At 43.4% G+C, this 27,864-nt stretch overlaps 1 protein-coding gene across 8 annotated transcripts in view; it reads left to right on the forward strand.

The window, feature by feature from the left end:
• Positions 1-1,648: 1,648 nt before the first annotated feature.
• LOC120893760 (neuroligin-3) overlaps positions 1,649-27,864 on the forward strand; it is an 85,361-nt gene continuing 59,145 nt past the window's right edge. For 3 of the 8 annotated variants that reach the window (XR_005738151.1, XM_040295840.1, XM_040295847.1), the window contains exons 1-2: positions 2,414-3,560; positions 14,297-16,769. Coding sequence is in view for 7 of the 8 variants with exons in the window: in XM_040295840.1 (XP_040151774.1) it covers positions 16,537-16,769 (233 nt within the window). In the remaining variant the exon portion in view is untranslated. Of the gene's footprint in view, positions 1,705-2,413; positions 3,561-9,161; positions 9,172-13,018; positions 13,025-14,296; positions 16,770-27,864 lie in introns of those variants that run through there. The other 5 variants (XM_040295841.1, XM_040295843.1, XM_040295844.1 and 2 more) reach the window with 5 other exon arrangements.

A 27,864-nucleotide genomic window follows, 5' to 3' on the forward strand; every position in this document is an offset into this window, starting at 1 on the left:
CCAATATATGCCCAGCTGTGTGAAAATCTGCTTTGACAATGACAACATATCTATGAAAAAGTATGCAAAAATTATAACGATGCAAGAGCAAAAAGACTAGTCACTTGCATTGAAATAAAACAAAAAATTCGTTATGAAACGTGGCGTACGTTCGTTTGGTTTATCTTCTCTCGTATCTCTTTCGATAATCTCTCGTCCTATTAATTCGTCAGAGGCATTACTATATTCTTGAGGCTTGCTACAATAAAAATATTCTTTTGTTTGTTTTGATCCAAATACATCCGGACCCAATGGTCTTCCGGGATGGATAGGATTAGCTCGCGGACCAGATTTCGCCAACACCGGGCACAACTGTATACTCATCTGCCGCGCTATTCATTGCACAATAGTCTAAATAAAACAGCTTCATTGCCTGCAACATTATTCCCTTCTGTATATTTTGACACTTATTTTTAAGTGAGTAAAAAAAAAACAATTTGACAATACAAATCGTGTTAGTGTGTCGCTCTTACTTCAATTACATCGCCTCGTACAACGCCACCGCAGCATACAACCATACCAAATCCCAAACAACTCAATTGCGGTAACACGTGTGCTGAAGAGAGGATGGAGGGAGAGGGGTGAAGAGGATCCACACACACTCTCCCACCCGTTTTGTCAAACGCAAAATAGCAAACTCAATAAGATTATCGACAAATAAACGGGCACGATTCCCCCGGCCTGGGCAACCGTTTTATCAGGCCGTACTGGGCGCGGGGATTGTTTCAATTTGTTTGATAATCTTTTCACATTTCCCATCTGCATATAGATAACGTGTCGAGGACAAGCGCCCCAATCCCCAAAACAACAACACTCGCCCCTCACAGGTCGCCCGGTCGCCAGAAATCAGGAATTTGATTGGCGTGAAAATCAATTTTCACACCGTTCGAAGGGTGCTGGTGGATTTCCAATTCATGCCCCGTTCGCGGAACAAGCGCCGTTATGAGCTTTGCTGCACAGGGTGCTGTTGTGCCGTATGTCGTACCATGTTTAGATTATTGCTTTGTAAGTGGAGGTTTCAAAATTTTGCACAAAAAAAAAGAAGTAAACCCATTTGTTGCAAGAATGTATTGTCACTCAATGTGTGACCGAAACTAGGTGCCGCCCGGTGTTGCTTCATCCAATGGCTTTTGTGGACCTTCACATAAATGTTGCCGACACCGAATCTCACCGTACCATGCTAACTGCAGCATCAGTGGTCTTTAAAGTGGTGAGTGCTTTCCGCTAGTTGGTTTGTTTGTAACTCTTTAATCGCACCTAGCAGAGCACCCATCCCAGACGTCGCGTGAGCATTAGAGACAACAACGTACCCTGCAATAGCTCTCTGCTGACTCTCAGCAGACTCTGTGCCGTTCCGTGCGCTCAAAGTAAAGCTGCACTCGTGGGCCAGTTTTATCGCACTTGCAACTAGTTTCCCCGTCAAATTGGTTGCGTTGCGTCGGCGCATGCCAGACTCGGAACTTTTGGGAACAGGAAACCCAACATTTCCGACACTCCCCGCCCGAACACGAAGCCACACGACCGACGCCGCTAGACGAGCTCCGCTAACGAACGCAAGCCTCGACCGTTCCGATCCGATGATGCTGTGTCTCGCCCGTCAGTCTTCGGGCGTTCGTGCTTCCTGCATGGTAGCTCCAGCTTGTGAGTGTGTTTCTCTGACCCGGGGTAAACTACCAGCGCCAAATTCCACTCCTTGCTCCGGCCATTCTTCCCTGCCCACTCACCGCCAGGATCGGCAAGAGGTGGGGCAGAGAAGAGGGAGGAAGAAAGCGCAGGCTTCCATCTTGTTGTGATTTTTGCCTGTGCTCCCTGTGAGTTTCAAGGTTTGGTAGTTGGTGCTGCGGGCGTTCTCTGGATTCTGGACATCTGTGCAACTGTGAAGGGTGAATTACTCGGTAGAACTCGGTGTACAGGTTTGTGTGTGTGTGTGTGTGGTTGTGGAATTCAGCTGCAAGTAAACTCCATTTGTCAAAACTGCAAGCTCAGTGTGGAAACGTCAGATGGAAATGACAACATGCGTGTGTGAGAGTGTCAGCGCTTTGACACACCTTCCGAGTGGGCTGCGTGTGTGCGTGCAGACTGAGTGGAAAGCGAACGTATTGGATTAGAAGGAAAAAGTTAAAAAGTAAATGGAAAATTGTGATACGCTTTGCGGGAAAACAACACAGCAAGGGTTTGGCAAAGCATTCAAATTGTATTGATTTGTGCAAACCTTAAAACGAAACATCGGTGAATTACTGCGAGCGAAGTGTTTTCCATGTGTGAGCGAAAGTGTGTGTGAGAATAGCGAGTGAAAATGGCAATGGTTTCGCGAGAAAAGGAAAAAAATATATCCTTGTTTTAGAGAGTGAGTGAGAGAGAGAAAGAGAAGTAGGGAAGAGAGCGACAGAGAGTAGACTTTCCTTGTGGAGCAGCGACTGGGTGTCTCTCTCCCGCTAGTGCTACTAACCTATTTCTCTTTCACTTCCAAATCCGCTCACCGGGCCCAGACCCGTACCTAACCCAACACGAGAGGGCGCTTTACGTTCGCTGCCTTCACGTACACAGCACAGCAGGATAAAGTGTGACATTTCATGACGGCACGACACACAGAAACGGAATACGTGCGGGATGCTGGATGGATTTTTCTTCCCCCGAGGTGTTTATGATTCCGGTCGAAAGGCATAGCAGAAGCAACCCGTTTGCATGCCTCTGCGCCCGCGGGGAGAGTGTGGTGCGGTAGTGAAAACATCGGGAACAAAAAGTGAAGAGGGAAAAGGGAGTTGAAAAAAAAATGCTCCACCGCCCAACCCTCTGACCAGCTCTCAGTGTTGTATACGTAGACAAAGCTGTTTACAATGTTTTCAATGAGATCATCCCGTTTGGATGGATGGCAAATGAAGTGGAAAAGCTGACAACAAATGGTTGCAATAGAAAGCAAAAACACGATAATTGTGCCACGGGTTAAATGATGCGATGTGTTCGTACTGCCTGTTTTAATCGCTGCTTGGCAAGTGACATGACGTGCGTTGTCTTTGGATGTGTGTTGGATGTGATGAGTATTGTTTGGGAGGAGTATATAGTGAATATGGTTCAAGAAATGTTGTGCAATGTGATTTAAAGCGTATGATGCTCTTGGATGATGGAGCTTTCGGTGAATGAGTTCGCATAAAACACTGTGCCAGATTGTGCCAGATTGTTTCTTCCCATCTTCCTCGTCTGATCCCTAATCTTTTCCCCTCTTTTCCAACCGGATATGGATAAGAGAGTTTTAATGTGATTGTACTATATTTTCATCAGCTTTGTAGTGTAGTGTTTACCATGAGGGCTCACATTTTTTGATCTAATCCTAATTTTAAGTGCAGGTGTAATGTTGATGCGGTACTGAAAAGTAGTCCAGTGACAGTGATGTGTGACACGATTACGATTGAAGCTCAATGTTGAATGCTCAAAGCAGTGTGTAGTTAAAAAAAGAAACGCAAATAAGTGTAGTTATGTTTTATGATAATTACTTCCGGTTGCAGTAATGTATCAGCTCAGAAGTAAGTTGCAGTAATGTGTGTTGGTATTATGTGTTCATGTTTAAGTATAATTTTAATGACTGATTTATTCGATTTTACTCAGTCACATTCATTAGATTTAAATATCTATGATCACAATCGAACAAAAAACCTAAACAAAATACAAGAAAGCATGGAGAAAGATTGCACTCGTATGTTTTTGAAGGCTCAAGTAACGCGACGTACCTGCCCAAAGTTAAACAGATTATTAAGACACTCGAGATGATTCGAGCAAACTCATAACCATTTTGTATCGCCCCATACGCAACTGGAAATGTGTTCGCACTTCCTTCCACTCACTTGCTAATCGATCAATGTTGAAACCCATCGGAAAAATGACACCCGATTTGTATCACCGTACCCCGCGCCTCGACCCAACCGCCTCCCACCTGCCCGAAAATGGCTTAATCTCTGTGCCGTGTTGCCTTCACCGTTAACAGTAACACCGTCACAACCTACGCACCCGACCATGAAACGTTTCCTCGCTCAGCTCCCTTCCCCCAGCCACAAAAAACCATTACACCAAACCATTCCTAATCTCCCTGGATCGTTCGGGCAAGGTAAGGAGAACCAATAGCGAGGGAACCGAAAGGCTGCGATGGGGAACCGAGGGCACGCAAACGCACCATCAAGCGCACACCTTCCAGTTCGATACCTGAGCATAATGAGCGTGCCAGACTGGGCAAACGCAGGTGAGCGCGTAGCGGGGCGGAAAAACCATGAAATGTTAATTCCATCAATTCGCGGAAAGCCCACACCGGCTGCTCATTATGCTTCATTTACAACCGCGATCGATGGGGCACGGGGAGGGTGTTTTGATGACGGTAAGATCCGCGGTCGTGACGATTTTCCGATGCTCAGTTTTGTGACTTTTGAAAACGTTTGACAGCGAGCGATCTGTCGAGAGCCGGGGAGGGGAGGGGGGGAGAGTAATGTTTGGGGTTTTAGGTGGGGTGGAGTCAGAGGGGATGGACGCTGTTTTCAAAGCTGATACTAAGGCGATTGAAGGTTTATCGGTAGATCAAGGGCACTCGATGTGTGGTTGAATGTTCGGTTGTGTGAAACAAGAAAAATGGCAATTTGAATTACACCGCAAGTGTGTGTGTGTGTGTGTGTGTGTGTGTGTGTGTGTGTGTGTGTGGGGATATCTTATGCATTACAAATTTATCATCAATCTACTCTATAAACCCAACAACTTGCATATGGGGATTTGCTAAACTGGTACAATTACTCAAATTTCCCGACGTAATGCGATATTTACCAACAACCATATGTCGCCAACCACTCCAAATACGATATACGCCACCCTCCCGTTTGCCTACACACATGGCAGAGATTACGCGAAATAAATTCTACTTATCTTCCTAAAGCGACAGATTTATGCGCACGGATGTACCATAAGTTGCCTCCGATGGTTGCCTCCGACGGGGGGACCATTTTTAACTTTTAATCTGCTTAGCTGGCTAACCGTCTTGCATTATGGGGCCATCCACCTTACGACTTTCGAGGATGTTTACTTCCTTATAATGTTCCTTTTTTTCTCTAATCCAAAGCAGAGTTTAAATAAACTAAAAAAACATGCAAAATACGCCCTGCCTTTAGTAGTAACATTGCATCCTTTGTCTACCGTTCATGTTTAGCGCGTGCTTTTAGCCAGTGTTACACAAATGAAAACCACAAGAGAAATCGGGTGTGGGTTGAGAAATGAATTCAAATACCACGCTCCCCTGATGCTTGGCAACGTGACCCGCCGTGTGCGTACCGAAACCACATTTACACCCACAAAACTCAATTTACCTGCTCCGATGAAGATAGAAATGGCTGATAGATGTTATTTTGTATTTTGTTTTTCTTTTCCCTCGGCATTCCCTGTTAAATTTAACGATAATATGGATGTCTTTCTCACTGCTTAATGCACGACGCAAAGCTCACGCTATCACACACACACACTTCTTTGGTGTGCAAATCGATGTTAGGTGTATTTATACTTTAGAATGGACGCTATCTTCTTATCATAACGCAGGAATCGTTCGTTGCCTGTCGTTCGTTGGTGGGAAAATCGTTGTTGATTGGGAGTTAAATTACACTTTCCAACGCGTGGGATGTTGGGTGGGATTACTTTTAACTGATATTACGCCATTTCGCAGCACGGTGTGGATTTGTTTTACGTTTTGCTAAGATTCTCCGCAGTTGAAATGGATGGAATGGTTGGAAGTGTGCCTTCAGGCAGTGCTTTACAACGTTTTACATAAAAAAACATTATTTTTGCTCTTACTTTATACTAGCTTGGGTCCTTTTTTGTTATTCTATCCAAGCATAAAACGATTAGAATTTTTTAATCAAATGCCGAATGTCACACATTCCTAGCTAGCGAGCGGAATGTCGTATTGTTTTCCATTGCATATCCACCGCGTTCAGCTACTTCAGCTTCTGCGAAGTGATTTGAGAACGACAAAATTGACCCCTTTGTCGAAATTCTTCAAAGCTTAACGAATCAGCGTGATAATCCCGTTTTTTTTTTTGTAGGGACAATGAGTACACCAAAACAAAACAAAAAGGGTCAAAATCCATCACAATCCCTTTTGCAAGGGTGCACTGTGTTTGCGTCCGTTCGGTCCAGTCGAGAAGACTTCAAAGTCGGTCCGTTGACTGTCGCCTGTTTGTCCTGCTAGCTTCAATATGGCGCCTAACGCAACAGCACCGTAACGCATTTGACAGGCCTGTTTGCGCAACGTTTTTGGAAGGGAATTTGTCGTTTATTTGGTGTAAATATTGTACCAAAACCGAGTGCACTGAAACAGTGAAACGCACTTGGTACTTAAAGGACTTTGTTCTCAATGTTTAAAGGGGACATTATGTGCGTTACTATTTCCGTTCGGGCTACCTTCCTGCGCGGGATAAACGATACGCTCATTTCAAAACCAAACACGAACCAATCCTTTGCTTTTCGAGTTCCGGTTCGTAGACATAGCCCATGTAGCAACTAGACATAGCCAGGTCTTGTGTGTGTGTGTGTGTGTGTGTGTGTGTGTGTTTGTGTGGGACCCGGGACAAATTGATTCCCTCATTTGTTGCCACACATTCGGTCAGCATGATGATGCTCGTGATGATGTTCATGCATGGGCAAAGGGACAATACTTTAAATCCCGCTCTAAGGTTGTACATTCCGCATAAGGACAGGATCTCTCACACACACACACACACTTCCTTTCTCCCATTACCCTCAAGCAACGTACAAGTGGACCTGATCCTGTGACAACAAAATCCAAGACCCTTTCCAGTTGATGGAAAACCCTCGAGAGACAGCGAACAAGCGGATGGAACTGCTGACGTGGGGGGAACGGGTCCACTGTCGGAAAACAGTCACTACCCTGGATCAGTGAAATACCCTCGGGGAGGGGTGCGAAACACACACCGAGTGACAACGGTGGCCCGGAAAGCAGGGAGAGAGAGAGGGAGAGGATTTTTTGTTATTTGAAATTTTTGCATACTACATACCCGGCGTACACGGGACCCGTGAATCCCGGACAGCAGCACACGCGGGGCGTGATCTGAGTGTCGGGGGATTTCCTTACGAGCGAGCGTTTTCTTCTTCCGCGAGCGAATGGGGGGGGGGGAATGGAAGAGAACAACGGAAACCGGCCAAGTGGAGTGCTTCATTCTAGTCACCGTCCCAAGTGAATGGAGGATCACTTCACATTTCTGTGCAAAAGTCCCGGGGGAAGGATTAAACTGACGTTCGCGCGTGTCCCTCCCCTGCGGCTATCAGTGCTCGTGTGCGGGAAAAGGGAATCTGCACATCCACAAACACGCTTAGAAAATCAGCTATAAAAAGCGCTTAGGAAATCAGCGTCCTCCTGCTTCTTCTTTATCGGCCCAGAACCTTATGGTGCCGTCCGGATCATGCTCCGTCCGGGATGAGTTGCCAACTTCGTGCCGGGCAGTGGCGGTGGGCAAAAAGCATAATCACGTGAACCCTATTATTGCCATCATTCAATTTCGCTCGGCAAAAGTACCCTAACACACTCGGTTCGCGTCCATCGCCACGCTGAGTTCGTCCGTTAGAATGGGTTGAATGTTTTGCCACTTTTTCCACGTTCGAATAAAGCTGCCGCCATCGTTTAGCTCGGTTCAGTGTTGTTTGCTTTTTTCTTTGTGGCGATATTTTTTTTGAAGGGTAGAAAATCATAATCCAGTTTCTTGACATGCCCAGAGCGAATTTAATGCTTTCGCTGTATTATTAGCTAGCTTGAAGTGGGTTTTTCTTCTAAAGATAATTTATTTGCTTGGTGGATTTGGCATTTGAAAATAAAGCATTCGTTTCAAAATGAATCAGTAAATCCTGTGAAAGCAAATCCAGTTCAATTCCAGCTAGCATTTGTTTGTTCATCGTTAATCCTCTCGTCCATACAAAGGGTTAAAGCGGACCAAACTGATTAATATAGGTTGAAAATTTGCACAATGATGCATATTAAGACATTAATTAGAAGTGTTTTGACCTTTTTACCCTAATTATCGTTATCGAAGCAATATTGCTTTTACATCCAAAGACTGTTTATATTTTTGTTTCCATATTGTTGATTACATTAGTTCACTCAATCGTTGTTTGTTCCTTTATTGAAGCAAACACCCAATCCATACTCAGAATAATACTACATAGCTATAAAGTATGCTCGTTAGATGAGCAAACTCGGTTCGTAAATTCCTTACCAGTAGATCGTGACAATAACGCACTGCCGATAAGTCCTACGTTCTACTAGTTCTTCTCCTACGCCAAAGACACCAGGCAGCAATCGATGGTAAATGTAGCCAGTAGTGTGCACTGCATTTATCCCTGACCGACCATTCCCACAATCGGCAGCCATCGACAAGAGCAAAGAGCCCGGTGCCGTTATGTGTCTCTTTGAGTAATTGGATTATCCTGTTTATGATGCGATTCTTATCCGAAATCAGAGCAATTGCTGTTGTTTCTGCAAATGAGCTGGGGGGTGCGGGCCAGTTCGAGCCTACGGTCCGGTACACGGTCCAGGCAGCACACTGCAATGCTAGTGTCAGGGAAACCAAACTTCTTCACTACGATTGACTGATGTACTGATAGTGCTGGCGAATGTCATTCATGTTGCCGTTCAGGGTCGGCGATGGTATCGCACTTGGTTTGTAGTAGAAGTATTAGCTTAGCTCCCGGACACTGGATTTCTTCTGCGTGTGTAGTCACTTCGAGCGACTGGCTAAAGTGATGAGAAAGCAGCATTTGTTGTGATACGTCTTATTGGTGGGGGCTCTGTCTGGAGGGCAAATTTATCGTCCCTACCCAAAGATCGATGATTCGATGTAAAAGGAAATTTGTTTAGAGCGTGACACGTCAGACAATCAGGCTTATATGCTCTGGTAGGCTTGTACAGTAATATGCTCATGATATGGTTAGATATGATAAAGATAGCTGTCTAGCCGACTAAATGGCTTATAAGATAATGTTGAAGTAGGAATTAATTAATATTTGAGAAACCATTCATTCCCAACCATTCATTCCCTTCTCTATTCCCATTCAAGAAAGCTTGTTTTTCTGTTTTGCTGTTGTCTTTCAAATCGTTTCGTCCTGTTGATAAATTATGTTTCTACAAACAAAACCAATCTTAACAACGTACAAAAAGGGAACTTGTTTTGTGCATCGCTATATGTATCTTATATGGATTTTGGCACGAGCCCACAGTATCCTGTCAGTTACAACATTGTATCTGTAATGGTACCGCCTCCATTAACAGGTAATCTTCTACCTACCTGCTGGTGGGTCGTGTAGGTAGCTGTCACTTTTCCTTTTATCCTTCTTTGTCCACGGTACACAGCACCGACGGTGATGACGAGAACCCTCGAAGCTGTGCAATTGCTTGCCCTTTTCTGGTCCATCAGAACCATGTGCCCCTCCTTGCAATGGTCTCGTCTCGTCGGCTTCCCACACGGAACCTTTTGTAACGTTATCGATAATGTCTTCCTTACAGCTGCTTTTATACGCAACCCCTAACACGGTTAGCAACTGGCACCGGATTCAGCTGCTGCTCACGGATAGATGATGGATGTTTTTTTACCGACTTGTGCCGCTTCCCCATTCCCGCACCTAACGACGCAAGCCTCGTGTCGTGCAAGGAGCAAAGCAGCACAGACGGTACACCGCTCCCGAGCGTAGCGTGCCATGTGTTCGGAAGCCTTTCGGATGGTCGCCTTTTCTGCTTGACAACATGGAAATGATCAGTAGTCCTGACAGCGAACTATGGATAATACTTCCGTACGTCAGCTTTTGCTCGCTCGCTGCAGGGTTTGCTGTACATCGACGCTACGCTGCTTCGCACTTTCAGCATGCCCGAAGTGCCGGCACTTTTCACGGTGGAAGTGCCAAACACTTGCAATCAATTATGCATCATGCGATCGCTCGCTGGCTTCGGGGTATGGTGTGGCGAAGTTTGAAAGCAGAGCGGAATGTTTAGGCAAGCATGTTTGGACAGCGGCACTGCTGTGCCCTTTTGCACATGTAGCCCATGCCACACAGGCTAGACATTTACTCTCGGGAAATGGTGAAGGCGTTGCTGCTTGATTGAATCAGAATGTGAACACAGTACCTCGGTATGTCTCCAATGTAAGTCGCTTGGGACAAGGGAAAGTTTCGTCTTTAAACTCACAGTTTCATTAGGAGATTATTGGTCATAGTTCAAAAAATTTTGTTATACAGTGCTTGGAAAAAGATCTTAGCACTGGTTTGGAATTGAAATTACATCAATTTTATTCATTTGCGAACCGTTACGTTTGTTTTGTTACATTTTCTTGTAAATTAATTATCTCACCGTTTATGCTGCCTGTTTCCTCGGTCCGAAAATCTCGGAAGCAATCTAATCCTTTTAGAAACCCCACACTCACCTCATTCCAAGAAGGAATCGAAGCAATGCTTTTATCTTCAAAATAAATTAAAGGTCCCAGCTCTCAGCGGCACTCTCAGCTACTTCAAAAGCAATAAGAAACGTATCGAACGCTTCACCGCGTTTCACAATCGGTGCCCGTCCCGCTTTCAACCGCCAGCGTTAAATCAATCGCTTGCCGCTTTCCCAAAAGAATGTTCACTAATCCCATCTGCGGATGACACAGACGATCGAAATATGGTCGCCGTACAATGCATTGGGTATGTGTGTTATTAAACAGTTGGCACGAACGAAGAAACGAGAAGCGCAAAGAAGGAGAGGAAAAAACCATAACAAAAAAAAGGTTCTACCAACATAAAAAGGATCCGCTTATCCGCTTGTTTTCCTCCGGTTGGTTTTTTTTTCTAGTGAAATATTTTAGCCCCACATATGTGCGTACACGGATGCCCGGGGGCCGTACAAAGGCCGCACATGTACAGGGGATGCTTTTGAAAATCAATGAAAAATGTTCATCTTCGATTTATACGGTCGTTCTAATTCCTTTCCCGAATCCCGCACATTTCCTATCGTATGGGCGAGAGAGTTTTTTTTTCTTTCTTTTCTGTAATGTAATTGTATTTTCGCTTGCCTGATGTGGCACACGTGTGCTGCCTCAGGAAAAGTCCATCTTACGCAGCAGACGTAGAGAACGACCTGTCGTTTAGCAATGCTGCAGAAAATATGAACATTTTGAACCGTTAAAATTACTGCTAGCAAATCCCATCGCTTTCCTGGTTGGGCACTCAACCTCGAAGGGCAAATAAAAGCTTGTTTCTTTAGATAATATTGATCTTCAAAAAAACGTCGTTTATTCGCTATTCACCTGCGCAAAATTCGCAACAAGATTAACAAGCGCAAACATAATTGTAACTTCGGCAATAGGTAGCGCCTGAAGACGACAAGTGTAAACATGGCCAGACGTCGGGTTTGCGCAATGGTTCCGAAAATAAAGAAGGATTAGTAACTGAATTTGCTCAGGTAAAAGCTTTTCCTCGTTAATCTCAGCCAGCTCAGCCAGCGGGCGAAGGTTCGGCGGTGGAACAAAACAGGCCGAAACAGATTGTATTAAATTAATTTTGCATCCGTAGAAACCGTAAACAACACAGGCGCGATAAATAAACACACGGTCAATGGAATTTGGGGGGACTTCGATCAGTAAACCAGGGGGGGTGGGGGAGGCTTTGCGTTTCGCGCACTAACCATAACGTGTTCGGAATGGTTGAACACTTTTAAATTCATTTCAAACACATTTCCATTCCTGGTATTTGGAGGCAATGGAGGCATTTGCAAAGAGGATTTACATTTACCAGTAACACACACAAAAAAAACCCTCAATAAAGCTTAGTGCGGCGTTGATGGTTTCGTTCTAAAGCAAAGCGTTAGGCGTAGCGTTTCTTTGCTACGTTTTAAGGTGACGGTAACCTCACAGCGCCAACGTAACTTCAAAGAGTTTTGCGTTCGGTGGCTTCCAATTTCGTAGAATGAAAAATTCGGCTCTACTCGCAAGCCATTAACTCTTCCTCCGTTGGGCGGAAAGAGTTTGTAAGTGGATTTTCGATCGATTCGGAGAAGTTGATATACCAACTGTATGTACAAAGCGTACCATACTTTAGCTTTGTTTAAATATGTTTACAACCTCCATCACTTTAATTCAAGTCGCGAAGGGAATGGGATTTCGGCTGCATTCCATTAAGCATTTATTGCAATCATCAGTTCCACCGGAGTGAAAGTATCGCATATCAAAATCTCAGTATTACATCATTCTGCATGAGAACGCTTTTTATACATTATTTTTTGCTTCGGACGCATTCAGTTTGCTGGCACAATTTTCCACGCAGCACCCTTGAGCCAATTATTCATTGCCATCGGGAACCGTGGGCCATCGGGGGGTGGCGGGTAATGTCTGCCAACGCTTTATGATTATTATTCATTTCACTTAACCCGGACAGCATCATGGCACTGTAATACCAATCAATTTATTACTTCGTTTTCCACCTTTATTTGGAACAGAAATTTGCATCGTACGGTGCAATTGCATTACGGTGAAAAGACATCGCACAAATACAGGTAAAAGGAATTGTTCTGCCTTGTGCCGTGTTCAACTGCATCACCACCAACTGCGTGGAGGAAGAGCGTGAAAGCTTCTGGGAAGGCATGGCGGGTCACCGGGGTACATCATGTATGAAACATTCCCAAATTCATCGAGCAAAACAAAAAAATAACGGAACGCCATGGAAGCGATGCCATCGCTCGGAAAGCTTCCAGATAATTGATAAATAACGAATCAGAAATCATACCCAGCAAAATGGATTGCTTTTATTTCGTATTTATTTCACGCAAAATTTTAAATTCCATGAATATCATTCCTTTCCTGTAAATGGAACAAAACTTGCTCGCGATCCCCGCCCTAGCTGCACGGTTCATGCAAAAGGCACACCTCATAAACCCTATTTTTGACTCGCTTCCAAAACACTCAATTCCAGCGGCCGCTGGAAGCGCATGGTGCTGTCAGGACCACCAACCAGTCCAACCACTCTAGGTCACCAAAACGACCGAAAACTAAACCCACTGACGAGTCACACAGCCAGCTGCATTCGAGTGCCTCGTACGTTCGTCGGTGGTTTAGCCGGTCCTGGGAGTTGCCTGCGGTTGCCCGAACCACCGTACGTCCATTCTTGCAGAGCCTTCTGTTTGCAGTTTGTGTGTTGTGGCACACACTAACCAATACCACTGACCTCCTGCAAATGAGCTGCCTGAGCGTGCTGAGGTGGCCCAAGAGCGGAGATTTATGAATAGTAAAAACGCACTCGTTATTTCGTTGTAATTAATATCGTACTCCCTTCCTGTGCAGGCTCGTTGCGAGCGTCTGTAGCGTGCTCCATGCTAATGGAGGCTAAAGGCGGCACATGTTGTAGAGGTTTGCTGAAGTGATTTTTCTAGTTTAAATTGTTTACCCTGGCTGGAATGAAATCCAGTGACATGGTTGTGCTAATAGGTTGAAGCATGTGTGCTTTTGGTTTGCTGTTTGTTGATTAGTTGTATACATTAACCGGTTTTTGCTTATTTTTTATTACCGAGCACGATCAATGGGAAATTAAATTTGGAAAAAGGAAAAAATTCGTACAGGCCACACAGAATGAAAAGAGCTACCAGAAGTAACTATGAGCAATTGAACATTTTAGCAAGGTTGACTGTTAACTAAACTAAGTTTTTCTTATTTTATTTTGTTTTATGACTATCTATTTCATGCTTTGTAAATCAAAGGGAATATTCTTCAATTAAAATTAAAAATGATGTTTCTATCTCCGGTTGCAAAAATAACCTATTTTTAACAAAATTGTCATAAAATATAGCGTTTTATTCAATCGAAAAAAACACTATAGAAAAAAGCTAGTATTCATATATAAAGGCCCTTTTTGGAACATGAATTCCTATTTTTTTCCTAATTATGTATGAATCTTTTACTATGGGGATGCATTTTGTGAAAAGCAAGTTAAAATGAATTTAAAGAAAAAAAACAACAAATTTAATAGATGCCAATAAGTCTTTTGGGCTGAAATTCAGCTTTTGAATAGAAAGCTAATACACATGCAAAAATAAACTATTTATTAGCTTTCTCCTTTCCATATTCTTTTCAACAGTGTAAGTTGGGAAAATTGTTATTATTTTCATCCTTATTATTTCCTTTGCTTTGATACCAACTTGGGAATTTAGCAAGAAAATGCTACAATGTAACGCTTGTTTTGTTTTATCTCTTGCTCCATTTCATTTCAGGATCGCCGGACCACGGTCGGAACGTCGACCGTGAATGTTGACGCTACCAGCTACGGCGAACGCACGAACAACAGTAGACGGCAATCAAATCCCAATTATGTACAAAATGAACCAGCACCACGCTACGGTACAGCGGGCACAAAAAACCAGCAAGCAACACCAGCCCGGAAGTGAAAGTTCAACGAAAGTCATCGATGCCCAGATAGCGATCGTGGCGACAGTAGCACAGTAGAGGCGCAACCTTGGCCGATGTAGTAAACCCTCCTCCCAAAGGGGATGCCGTGGTTGGCAGTGTGTCGTCGTCCACCATGGACGCAGCACCATTAAGTATGGCTGTTTATGACGGTCGGGACTGATAAATGATACACACGGTGGTGGACACGGTGTAGTGTGTTGTGCAGTGTTCCGTTTCTCGTACCAATCGGAGGACGTTTGCACATCGGAACCAGCTCGGCCTCGCGGGGCCTGTTTGGAAAGTGTTGCCCCGGTGTGCTGGTGTATTGTTGTCCGTTGCGAGACAAAGAGCGGTCGGGCGCATCTTATCGGTCGTTTGCTGTTGACAAAATGTTTCCCACTGTGAGCGAAGAAAAACGACCGAGGAAGATTATTGCCTGGCGATTTGTAGCAATTTCTTTCGCTGCGCTGTCGTGTGCCGAGATGTTGTGGTGGAAATAAAAGGCGAGCGAGTGTGGATGTGTGGTTATGTTTATGCCGGATAACCTCACAGTGCAGCCAGCATTGTGTAGCGTGTGTGTGTGTGTGTGTGTGTGTTGGGTGAGATCATCCGATTCGTTTCTTCCGCTGCAAACGGTCGTACGGCGTGAACATTCATAACTCTCACAGTGCTAATGAGACAGTGTGTGATGGTATCGCTTGTGACAATCGTTTTCCACCAATGGCAACGGGAAAACGGGAATGGAGCGACGCAGCTAATGAGGCACCGGGAAGCGAACCAGACACCAACACTATTCCGGTGGCTAACAAACAAACAAGCAAACACGTTGCACCCGTCATCTAATGAACCAGAACCCGGTTTTGCGACAGTGTTCACTTCGGGGCGATCGGAATGCGCCTAGGGTCGAATGAAATCATCAAACGGTTCCGTGTCCGGGCAGTCGACCAATGCGCCGGGCCAGTGGTCGGCCCTATCCCGTTTGCAATTAGTTCTAGTGCACCAATAACGACGAGTCAATAAATTGCAGCGGAATTGCTTCGGATTGACGGTGTGGGGCCACATTAAAAGCAGAAAAATGCTCTCAACCAGGAAGCGTACGGCTGCTTCACCACCGTCCGCAGCAGCATCATCATCATCATTACCGAGTCTGGCTAGGTGTGTAGCGATAGTGCGCGCGAGGAAAAAGTGTTTTTCGATGAGCAAACAGTGAATAGAAACGATCAACGAATCTCGGCCGTGGTGCAGGAAACGATTCAAGTGCGCACAGCATCGTCATAAAATGTTGTTTTTAATAGTGCGCGCATTTGATGGTGCTTAGTGTAGATAGGGAGCGAGTGAGTGATAGAAAGAGAGAGGAGAGAGTGAAGAAAAAAACGATAAAAAGTGAAAAAACGACCATCGCTGCTAGTTTTCTCAAGAAACTTCCTCCCAGTACAGCGACCACGCTGCTTCCTTCCTAAGTGATGCCATTAGCGATCGCGTAGAAAAATCGTTTTTGCTGCACAGTGTGTGTGTGTTTGTGTGTCCAGAAGTACTGCACCATTTAAGCTAGTGTTTTGAAGTGTGCAGCAAACGCGCAAAAACCGACCTCCACGGTTCGCTCTCGCAATGTGCATCCGCTTCGAGCACGAGTCACGTAGATCGAGTAATTCTAAAGCATTAGCTGAAGTGCAAACGCTGCCCCGGCTGCAAGTGCGGCGAATAATTTACCCCACAAACAAACATCTCATGTTAATGGGCAGTTGAATGAATGGTTTAACAGCTGGCGTTGGAGTAACATAACGCGCGAAAGTAGCAAAAAAAAACACACACTCATACGTAAGCAAGAAGCTCGCCAATCCATTCACCGTACGCGGAAACACACGCCCAAAGCATACACGCCCCGCTCGAAGAGTTGACCGTCCGATTGTAAATAGTGGAGAGGGTAGATACAGCACGTAGTAAACAAACGCGTTTCGTCAATAGTCTAGCCGGACTAGTAGCCTAACTGCAGCTGGTCGTAACTTGCAACTGTGTCTGGGCTGGGTGTCGTTTTCAAAGCCCGAAGCGGATAGCGAGCGGAAACATGATGTTCGTGAAATTCCAGTACTTTTGCATCGTTTATTTTTTGCTGGTGCGCTTCCTGAACGGTGCCACGATGGATCTGTACAAAAATTCGCGCCTCGGCAACCGGATCGTGCAGACGCGGTACGGCCGTCTGCAGGGGCTGGTGCTGCCGCTGGACGGATACAAATTTCTCAAACCCATCGAAGCGTTCCTCGGCGTCCCGTACGCCACACCGCCAACTAAAATGAACAGGTAGGTGGGGGTTTCGTTTCTCCGCTCGAGTTATTGTCATACTGTTTCACTTTGATTAATGAAATGACCAGGCGCCTCCATTAGCGCGTTTATCCTTCGTTGCCCGGACACTTTGTTGTGGGGAATGTTTTGTTTTCAATATTGTGAAGTTTGGCTGCATATCATAGAAAAATTAATATACTTTTTTATTACATGTTTCATGGTGATTGTTAAGGAAGTGAATCAATTTTATAGATGAATTTTAAACGATTTTCAAAAAATATTGGGCGTCTCCATTTCTTATCCTTTTTGCTATGGCTTATTTGAATCTTTTCATTATCAACGCCTAGACATTAAAATATATTTACGAAAATAATAAAAAATTACTCACACCAAATGATATAACAAACGTGCATACTAAATGTACTAAAAATGGGACAAAACAAACGTCAAAAAGGATGCAAAATCGTTCACCATAAAACGTCACGCTGATAGGTGAATCCTTTTATTGTTAATCAAAAACTTTTCGGTCACTGCTGTACGCTTACTCTCCCATCGTTCCATGCTTAATAGGAGCAATCTTTCATGGCACTGTCACTTTTATTTTCGAAACTGTTATTAAATTTTACTAAGCCTCTTTTTTTGGCCGTGCTGCACAGGAACTGCTTGGCATAAACCAGAAACGAATGTTTTCATTTTGACATAGATTGAAAAGGGTTTCGCTACTGCAGGGTGGGAAGTTGCTATTTTGCTGTTTTTGTTGTTGTTGTTGTTGTTGTTGGATTTTCTATCCACTCGCATCCCTCCGGGCAGCAGGGAGTCTTTTTTTGCTAGCTGTTTTGCATTTATGCTGCTGAACGTTCTTGAACAAAAAGTGATAAATGATGTAATTTATCAATTAACACCATTCACGGTCCGTTTTTTTTTTTGACACTGTCGTACGAAAACTTGGTAGCAAGTAACATAGACCAGCAGCAGCAAAACCGAAATGGGAAAAATAAAGTTTTGACCGCTTCTTTTTTTTCTCGTCATTCTCAAATTTTACATTGACATTATGCAAAACTCACTACCGAGAAACGATTTGATGTTGCACCAAACAGAGCATTTTTTAATTAAAACTTCATTCCACTGGACCGTGGCTACTAAACTATACAATTGAAAGTCATTTATTGTTTTAACTTCTACTCAAGCATAAGTTTTTAATCCACTTCAGTTTTGGTGCATTTACATTGGAGTATCTACTTGTATTATTTAGATTAACATTAATTACGACACCGACCGTAGTTTCGTCAAAATTATTTCCTCTACTACTGTCAATCAAAAAGCATCTTGAATAAAAATTGCTCTGGTTTCTATTTCTGATTTGTAAGTAATATGGATTCATCATAAAGTGGATTTTGGGCAAAATAACAGTCTCTTTTACACAAATACACAGTTATTGTTCTGAGAATTTGTCCCAAATTGTTATACGGTATGCTTTGTTCATTACATGAAATGAATTGTCAATAGCTTGGCTGAAATAAATCAATAATCCCGCCAAATAATGTAATACTAAATCACACAACGATTGTATGACACTGAATAAAGTGTACCGTAAACAAGAATCAGAAATACTTGAACATTTGTATCGAAAATTTGTATCGTACTTGCAGACAAACCCTGTAAACAGCCAGGTTGACATAATTCAGCAAAGGCATGACGTTAAAGTACTTGTAACACTGGAAGAAATCCTACACGAACTTTTACTCCCCAAAGTTCCAATGCTGCAGCTGTCAAGCTTGTTACAACAGTGATATTGTGCAAAAGTTTAATTCAATCAATGCACCACTCGGCACACGTTATCCCGAGCAAAACTATAATCATATACCACCGTGCAGTGGCATCCTTGCGGTGCGGTTTGTTTGCAGCATCTCTTTTGCGGTAAAAGCTCGAACGCACAACTTTGTTACTGAGAAGCGTTTGTAGAGCGTACAACAAAAAAAAGCATATATATACCGGTAGCTTGATGTTCTGCGAAACATATCGCCCGAAGCAAGACATCGGTTTGATACGTGAAAAGCCATGACATTACACACGCCAAAAAACCCCCGGGAGAAAATCTATTTATAAACTTCTCCTCTCGATGGGCACAATGGAATGGGTACGATCGTGCAGTGAGGGAAGGCAAGCAAAATGTACCTAACACTGTTCATATTGTGTTCAGGGGATGGAAACGCACTGGGTTTTTTTGTTTCGTGCAAGTTCCTAGAACTTTTACCAACAGATGGTTACAATTCGATTGAACCTAGGATTCACATCTGCCGGTGCGAGTGAATCGAAAAGTTGTTGATACGTTTTAAATTATGACTTGGAAAAAGTTTAAAAGTATGCCTGACAGAGCACAAGCGAGAAAAAAACACACACATAAACTACCACATACCTGTGGTTGAGGAAGGATCTTCGGAATTAATCTAGTAGTAGGGGGCTTTTACGATATTAGCCAGTTGTGTTATATGGAGTTTGATACTGGGCGGACGAAATCATGCCAATACTCCATACAAAATATTACGCAAAACTAACCTCAAATGCTCAGCTTAGCTTATTTTAGCTTTAAAATGGAAAAACAAACGCTGATTCGTCGCAGACATGATCAGGCAAGCTCATGAAGGATTGAATTATTACTGAAGGATAAATATTGTGTCAAGAAAGGATACAAATTATTTGGGTCGGTTTTTTAGTTTGAAAATGTATTATAATTCATTTTAAACAGAAAAAAGAAAGAAAAATATTTAAAAATACATCTTTGTTTGTTCACACTTGCTAAAATCTAGTATGGCAGAGCGTGACAGTCAAATGGATACAACCCGGATGCTGAATACTGTTTCATTTACAGGCTGGAATGTTCAGCCTACTGGCTTAAAATATAGCACAGGCCAGTATTATAAAAAAACAATAAAGGCAAAAACATCTGTATCTTAAAAAGGGAAAATTAAAACAACATTTGCTAAACCTTTACATTACCTAAAAATATTGGACTGATGAAATAAGACTGTTAACAGGACTAGTCGAACAGTCGAGTATCCTCAAAGCGTTCGTTTTTATCCTCATCATTACATTCCGTGGCACTTTGCCATACCGTAATTTATTGTCAATCACGAATGGCCTTGCAACAGTCAAATACACTCTTGCGACCTGATTCGGCGTACGAACAAAAAACCACTAGAAAACCAAAACCATAACCCGGGGAAATCGATGAAATAGCACATAAACTAGTTTGATTGACGATTCCATAGCCGCTTTTCCTATTTGTTCCAAATAGTACAACAAAAAAAACCCAAAAAAGAAAAGGCGTACAGTGCTTGGCAAACGTTTGACTCGGTGGTGTGGCGAGGCACATGAAATAAAAATGTGCCATGTAAAGCAGCTGGCCTAGAGTTGCAGAACGGTGGCACCGAGCACGGCTACACCATTGCCGATTTGCATACGCGTTTTTCACTCACCTTTTTACATTTTCCACGCCCAGGCTAAGCCACTACTTCTTCTTCTCGTACCCCTTTTTGCTGGTGCTACTAATGCGAATCAATCGTAGCAACGTTCGTAGCATTGATAAAGCTAATGGAGCACGTTTCGGTTTTATTTGTCACACGCACGAACATTGGCAGCGTGGCACATTGCGCCGTACCGTAAGGCCGCGTGAGTGTGTGTTTGAGTGTGTATGTTGATTTTCCTATGAATTTCGAACGCTTCCCTTATCGGTCACGTTTCTCTCACCTGGCCTTTTCTCTCATTTTGCAAACATGGTAATAGCGCAGTGTGGTAAATCTGTGCCACGGATGACACTTTCAATTTGTTTATTTCTCTTTTTTTGTGAAAGCGAACAGCCGATATAATGCTGCGCTGTCAACGTTTTTCTCTTGCATAGCATTACCGTGGAGCAAATGTGCCGATTGGCACTTACTGGCGGTGGTTGCGTTTTGTTCCATTGGACTAATTTGGGTTTGTGTGATGGTTTTATGCCAACCAGGTGCACATATTGCTTACTGCAAAAAGTCATGTAGCATATCTGGTTGAAACTATGGTCGAAATAATACTAAACATACAAGATTTGAAGTCTAATTGTGGAAACCGTTTTTATCGGATTTTGGTAGATCAAACACACTTAAAACAAATATGAGATTTATATTATTCGTCGTATAGTTTTCATTTTGTTTCTAAAATCTTCATCAAAAAGACAGCCAAAATTTAATTCAGTTTTTGGTGTGGCACACAGTTTTAACTTATTGAAATCAAGCAAACACCATTGTTTACTAAATCACGGGCGAAATTTAAAGATTTTTCCAACCCCAATAAACTTGTGAGTAAACGCTCATTCGTTGTTGTTCGTGTATTGATTTTTTATTAAATCATGCTATTTTGCAAAAAAAGATAAAAATAGATTTAAAATAATGTATTAATGCAGCATTTAAATTTTTTTTATTTAATTGCGTCAGACATGCCGTTATTATCAACATTTCATCTCTTATTGCACCATATCCCGTATTGCACACAAGATCAGACAATCTGGATGAGTTTGAAAACAGTTTTTAAACACTTTTATGAGCTAATTCATGTGAGCCTATAAGTTCACCGAGCATTTCCGGTACAAAATGAAATTGCGCAGCCATAATGTTGATGTGTAAAACGATTTCTTGCGCACACTCTCGTATCGTATTTTTGCTCGAATCAGACGAAAGTATCTGAAACTTAAGAAATGCTCGTTTGACCATAAACAGCGTGTTGTTATTGTTGGTTTGCTAAAGAAAACAAAACCAAAGAAGAAAAAAAACACAACAACAGCACACACGCTTACAGACACACATTTACGTCATGCATGGTGGGGCATAGCACGTCGTAAGAACGGGCCTTGTAACAATTTTCCAGTACGAGCATATTTTCCACTCGACCGACTCTCGCTGCTGCTGCTGGTGCTGCTGGCCTCCATAATAATTTCCCCAAACTGTTCCGCCACCGGGCGGATCGCTACGCGTGACCTCGCTCACAGTTGCGAGACACCATTGGCGGTATTGCTGTTTCGTGGAAAAATCAGACGCCTTACTTTCGCCAGCAATGCCTCTTGTGCTTTGTGCTTTTTTGTTGTTTTTTTTTTGTTTTGCTCTTTTGCTTTCATCGGGCATCATTCTTCTTGTTATTCAATTTGGCACGGTTCGTTTCGTTTTCGGGGTGTTGTTTTTTTTAGCTGTTTTGTGCGTCCAAAAGAGAGGCCACCCGACGGCCACACTAAAATCGTTTTGTTCTTGCTGGGCTGTAAGCGTGTAGCAAAAATAGCTAACATACCATCACACTATTACCATGCAGCTATAAACCGTGGCCGACAATTGCAAAACGGGTGGGCCGTTTGGAAATGTTTTTGTTTTTTTTTTCACACGCTCGCCGAGCACGTGAATCTTGGGCAATAAAAGTTTGCGAGCCTTACTGCAGCGTTTGTTGTTGTTAAAAGTTTGTTTCGCCTGACTTGTGCTGCATTCGTTTGTATGTGTGTGTGTGTGTGTGTGTGTGAGGTGTAATTTTTATCAATTTTCCATGTAATTGGAGAAAAAATTGTACAGTAACGGTGTGTTTGGCTTTACTGTAGTGATGTCATTTTTGGTAGAATCATGCGATAAATTGATGTCAGTTTTATTTGAATATGCTGGGAATTGGTTTTGTTTTTACGGTGAACAAAAACAATTGAGGAGATAAACAGCTATTTTCCCGAGAATTTCCAGAACATCGTGCTCTAAGAACATCAACATCGATGATTGCCAGCGTTATGCTTGTTTGGTACTATTATCCTATTACTCACCGGCTAATACAGCTACGTGTCAATCTGCCTCATCCAAAAGCTTACACAAAAAGCTTACCGTGTTGTACTATTTTTGCTTTTCGTTAGAAAACTCAATCCAAGCAACACGAACAATCTCACGTTTGGACAGAATTACCATTGACAAGGGCAATTCACTGTTTGCAGTACGTACAAAATGTACAAAAATATTGATTATACACAGCAAACTCGGTCGAATGAAAGCTAAAACGAAAGCGATGGAACTTGAAGAAATAGCGTCGACACCGTTCTTCACTCCGTTGGACTGTGCGCTTCGTTTTTAGTCGCGGTCAACGCGGTTCTTGAGAGTTGCCTTACTGAAACGCCCGTCTATTTCATCGACCGTGGAGCACCCTTAATAGCGCTGGCGCCAATGGCTATCGGCAATCGCACGAACGAAAGTGGCCCACAGTAAGCCCTAAGTTTCTCTAAATATATACACAAACACATACATGCACAAATGCCAGCGTCTAAATGGACAATCGTCGAGACCCAAACAAAGGGAAGCGGAAAGCACGAGAAAGCTAAAGGCTTTTAGTCCGCAAAGCTTACCGCTCAGTCTTACCCGCGTCGGTTGGTATGTACTGGAACCAACAAAAAAATATAAAAAAATGGTAGGGTAAATGTGGCAGGCATAATGGACAGACACGGAGTGGCATTTTGACGCGACGAAAAGGCATTTAGCAAAGTAATGGTGCGGGCCCTACAGCCACCAGCCATCGTGTTCCACTTCGGCACAAATTGTATCGCATGGTGTCAGTTTGGCTGACGGTCGATTGGCTTTTGTCGGGCTCATCGAAGTAATTTTTCATTCCGGGTTTACGTCCGTGCAATTTGGCCCCATCAATATAGCTGCACACAATACCGGACTACCGCGCGCGAGGATGAGCATGATTTCACACCCCAAGGTCAGCCCGAGCAGCATGTTGGGCGTTGATGCTGAGCTGTGCGTACGAGTGGTATTATTGGGCCATTAATTTTGTGCAGGCAAAAACGCGGCTGGGGTGAAATGCACACTTACTGTGTGTTACAAATAATTTATCAGAAATCATTAATATTTCATAACCATAAAAATAGAAAGCTGCCGATGGAGGTGCCTGGTGTTTTTGGAGCGTTTGTGTTCGCTTCATAATTTTAGGGAGCAGACTTTTACTTCTTGTTCGAGCTGTACCCCAAACCCAATCACAACCACTTATAGACTCTTTGGTATTGCATTGTTTTTAGTCTCGTCGCTGTGCTATTTTAAGTGCGAGAAATTTTGTGAATTTTTCATGAAGCTTTCACTCAACGTGTACATCTTGCGTATAGAGTGTGAATCATTGTGAATGCCGCTGAATGCAAACGGCACTAATAAAGTCAACCAAACGCCAACAGCTTGACATCGGGGGGTGTCTGTTTTAACAATTCTAAATCAATGTTCGTTTGACTTTCATGTATTTTTAACGTTTCGCAAAATGAGGGTGCTGTGCGCCGCTCGAAGCTAATTGGACGTGATAGACAGATGCATCGAGTCTTATTTACATTCAAATCAATCACAACACGTTGTGCCAATTACACCTGCGTATTGGGTGGTATTTTTATTGTTTCCCTAAGAACAATACTAGTAAAAAAGGAACATTTGAATAAAAAAAATCATACTTTCTACATCCAATGTCGCCGGTTGATGACTCTAGCCTGTGTAATGTGCAATATCAATTGGAAGTTTATGAATTCCAAATCATTGCAATACCTTATCGACCACCATCAAATATTTGCATTCGCAAAAAGAACAAAACAATTGTAACACTTATTTGTTTGTATTTGGTATTTGTTTGTAGTCTGTTTCAATAGTTCATGAAAGCATTCCAGAAAAAATTGATCGCCAGTTATTGGTACGGATTTTTTTCTCCTGAGTTCTCAGCCCGCATTTAACAACACTTTTGCACGCCACCGTACAGTAGCCTAGTGCTGTACTAAATCCCATACAATGCCCATGCATTATTGAAAACATTTCACGATCAAACAACACGCTCAAGATAAAGTTTGCTAACTCAATTTGCTTATTCCCTTTTCGCTACTTGCTCACACTCGATCTCGCACAGGTATGTGTCGAACTCAACAACAACAACAACGGCAACGCGATTGAAAAGTCAAAAAGTGCAGCGAAAGGCAAACGGTGGAAAAAAGTATGCGCCCTCTGTGTGGCCTTCCTTCGCCATCAACCTCATCCTACGGTCACCTTCGCCATCTGGCGTTTGCAAACTTTCCGCCAATCTGCAGCGAAGCTACGTGACGCGTTCGCCGGCGGTAATCGAAAACTTGACGCATCGAAAGTTTTTTTTCTCCTCCGTTTCTCGTCAGTTGCTCCCTGATCCGTCAATCCCATTCACCGTTCCGCTTTGGAATCGATTCGAGCTGGGCTTTTCAGTGCAGGCAGGCAGGCTACTGCTAGGGCTAGGATGAGCGTTGAGAATTTTTCCAATGAAGTTACTCCACTCGCCTGATGTCTGCCGGCTGACAGTCTTCCTTTTTTTTTGTTGTCCTTGGAACATTGAACAAAACTTTGCGCTTAGGAACAGTTTATGAAAGTTGTGTTCTGTATGGATGGGTTTTGTTCGTGCTGGCAGACAAAATTTAGTTTTTTCTTCGCATTCTCCATCGCAGGGAATACTTTTTTTTTCCTTTTTTTACCAAAAGTGTGTAAGCTAATTACCGTTTGGTATCAGTTTTGTCCATAGTGATAGCATTACCTTAACCAAACGATGCCACTATTGACTAGAAGTAGCTTTTTTCTAAAAAAAAGTCTTTTCAAAGTCTATCAAACTTTTTCCCGGCTGCCATGGCTGCCAGCAGCAATGGCCTTTGCGGGTGGCTATTGTTTGATTTGATTTTAATGATAATGGAATCGAAACATAAACAATAAAGCAACAGCGCAGCCAAGGCAGAAGTTAAATAGCTGTCGGTGCGGCTAAGTTTTCAACGCGAGCAAGATACATTTCATTGTTCGGAAGGTCTACAAAATTGATGTTTTAGCATCATTCAATAGAACGGAAATGGCTTGGATCAAATAAGTACGTACGGAGTCATTGTTTTTTTTTTAGAGGTTTTGTTTATCTTTTGGTGCGTATTGCAGGGAAGTATATCAAGCATTAATTGCCAATTAAATCAGCAAACTTCTTTTGCTAAACAAAGAAAACAAACGGTTTGATTCAAGTCCAAGATCACTTTTTCATCATCCAAGAGTTGTATTTAGTTTGGCTTCATTATTATGTTTTACAACTATTTATTAACGAAATAAAGTGCGGATGCAGATGTTATTACTCAGAGCATCACTTCCAATTTCTGCTCATTATAAATGATCCTAAATTACACTCAAGAATGGTGCGTATCCACTCGAGTGGAGGATACAGATATCGTATTACAAAAAAAAAACAATGTTTCTTATGTCTTCATTTACATCGACATCAAGGAATTGTCCCATTGGAGGGTAAAACCCAACCAACATGCTAATCACTCTCCCAATAGAGAGATATATTGATCCATTTTGCCAACGTTCGAACCTTATCTATCTGTGGCTGTGCCTTACCTTACCTTAGCAGCACACTTCAGCAAAACCGAACAACTATTTCAACGATCTCAGTTGACGTCCTCTCCTCGCAAGTGTACTACCCTACGGCTGCTCCAAACGTAGCGAGAGGAACTGGCTACTTCAACACTTTCGGCTGCCGGTACCGAAAGCTGCAACTGTCTCGCAGTGTGGCTCGAAACATAATTAACGTCATGTTTGCACATAAATTAGGACTACTGTGAGCGTGTTTGTAAACATGGCACATAGCTCTGCCACACTCACAGTGTGCCAACGGGCGACCGTGTCTTCCCGCCCTTCCCAATTCCAATTGGGGCTCCCATCCCTTTCTCGCTTTTATGATGAGGTTTTGGACCTGGCTGGGTCCTGTTTGTGTGTGGCAGTGGGATTGTGGACTGTGTAAAATAAATTACCATCGGAATCGAACTTCTCAGCATTGTCGATAAATCTCAAAGCGCTGTACCGGCGTTGTTATTGTGCTTGCGAGAAAGCACAGCAACGGTTCCCGTGTTTTGAGCCACACGCCGCCATGGAATGGCACTCTCGCACCCCCGCACACCGGCCCGAAAAAGCATAACTAATGTGGAACGGGCGGAAAGTGGCCACCCAGCGCCAACCCAGGAATGTAAGCACGAGAGTCGTAACGAGCGTACGCCCAAATGATTTCATTCGGAGATACTGTAGAATTAGCAATTATACAGTCAATCCCAGGTTCGGTCGGTTCTGCCGAGAGCACGGCTGGGTGCTTGAGAGTTTGAATCCAGCACTGAAATGCCACACACATACACGGGCCGAAACTATAACGATTGCACGAACCGCAAACAGAACCGTTGCCAACTTCTAATGTCTACTACCTCAATATAATGGAATCGGTATGTAAATGCCCTTTCGCGCTTTTGCTACTATCGGTCCGAACGGTCGGGTGCCGTGCCGACGCACCCGTTCTTTCGTCCCCGCCGGGTAGTTCAGGCTTTAAGCGAGTGCGAGTGGAGGGAAGAGAGAATGTCGAAAATTATCGCCCCTGTTAAGCTGTGTGACACGCAATCCGCTCGCCGTGAACCGGCACACCGAGTTCGAGAAAAGGTCGTGGTCGTTTTCGATTTATCGGGGTAGACGCCACCAGCCACTACGCCGTCACAAATGTACGATTGCGACGTGATACCATCTTTGCCAGCCTACACATACGCGGCCCCCGTATGGTACGTCTGAGCCGGTGTACGCGCGCGCGGGTTTTGGGCGAGCCCATTCTCACGTATTAAGCTTAATACGGTCTTCGGCATTACTGCCAGCGGGTGATACGGCCGATACGTGATACGAGCGGCCCGTTGGGCGATGTGCGTTCCCTTTCGGTGATATAAATTAAAGTTTAATAATCGCATCAGGAAAACGGGGATGGTCGGCATCTCTGGTCGCTGTAATGTAGTTGAGTACTAGCGAGCGTTGTTTTACAGTGTGTCTGTGTCGCTGCGTTGTACGTTTGAGGTAAAAGCAATGCGACCACGCATCTAACAGGATCAACGCTCTGTGGGGGATTTCAAATTTTCTCGCATGAATTGTTAACTATGTTAATCAATGGTGCACTATTTTAGCTTGTAATGTAAAGTTCTTTCGGGTATGCTTGAATCACTTGGATACAACTTTCTCTGTAAAGAGCTATGCTGCACGGGGAGTACAGAGCAGTAACTCTTTTCAAATAACTCTTTAACTCTATT

This window comes from Anopheles arabiensis, chromosome 2, assembly GCF_016920715.1.
Source record: "Anopheles arabiensis isolate DONGOLA chromosome 2, AaraD3, whole genome shotgun sequence".
In the NCBI taxonomy this organism is placed as follows: Eukaryota; Metazoa; Arthropoda; class Insecta; order Diptera; family Culicidae; genus Anopheles; species Anopheles arabiensis.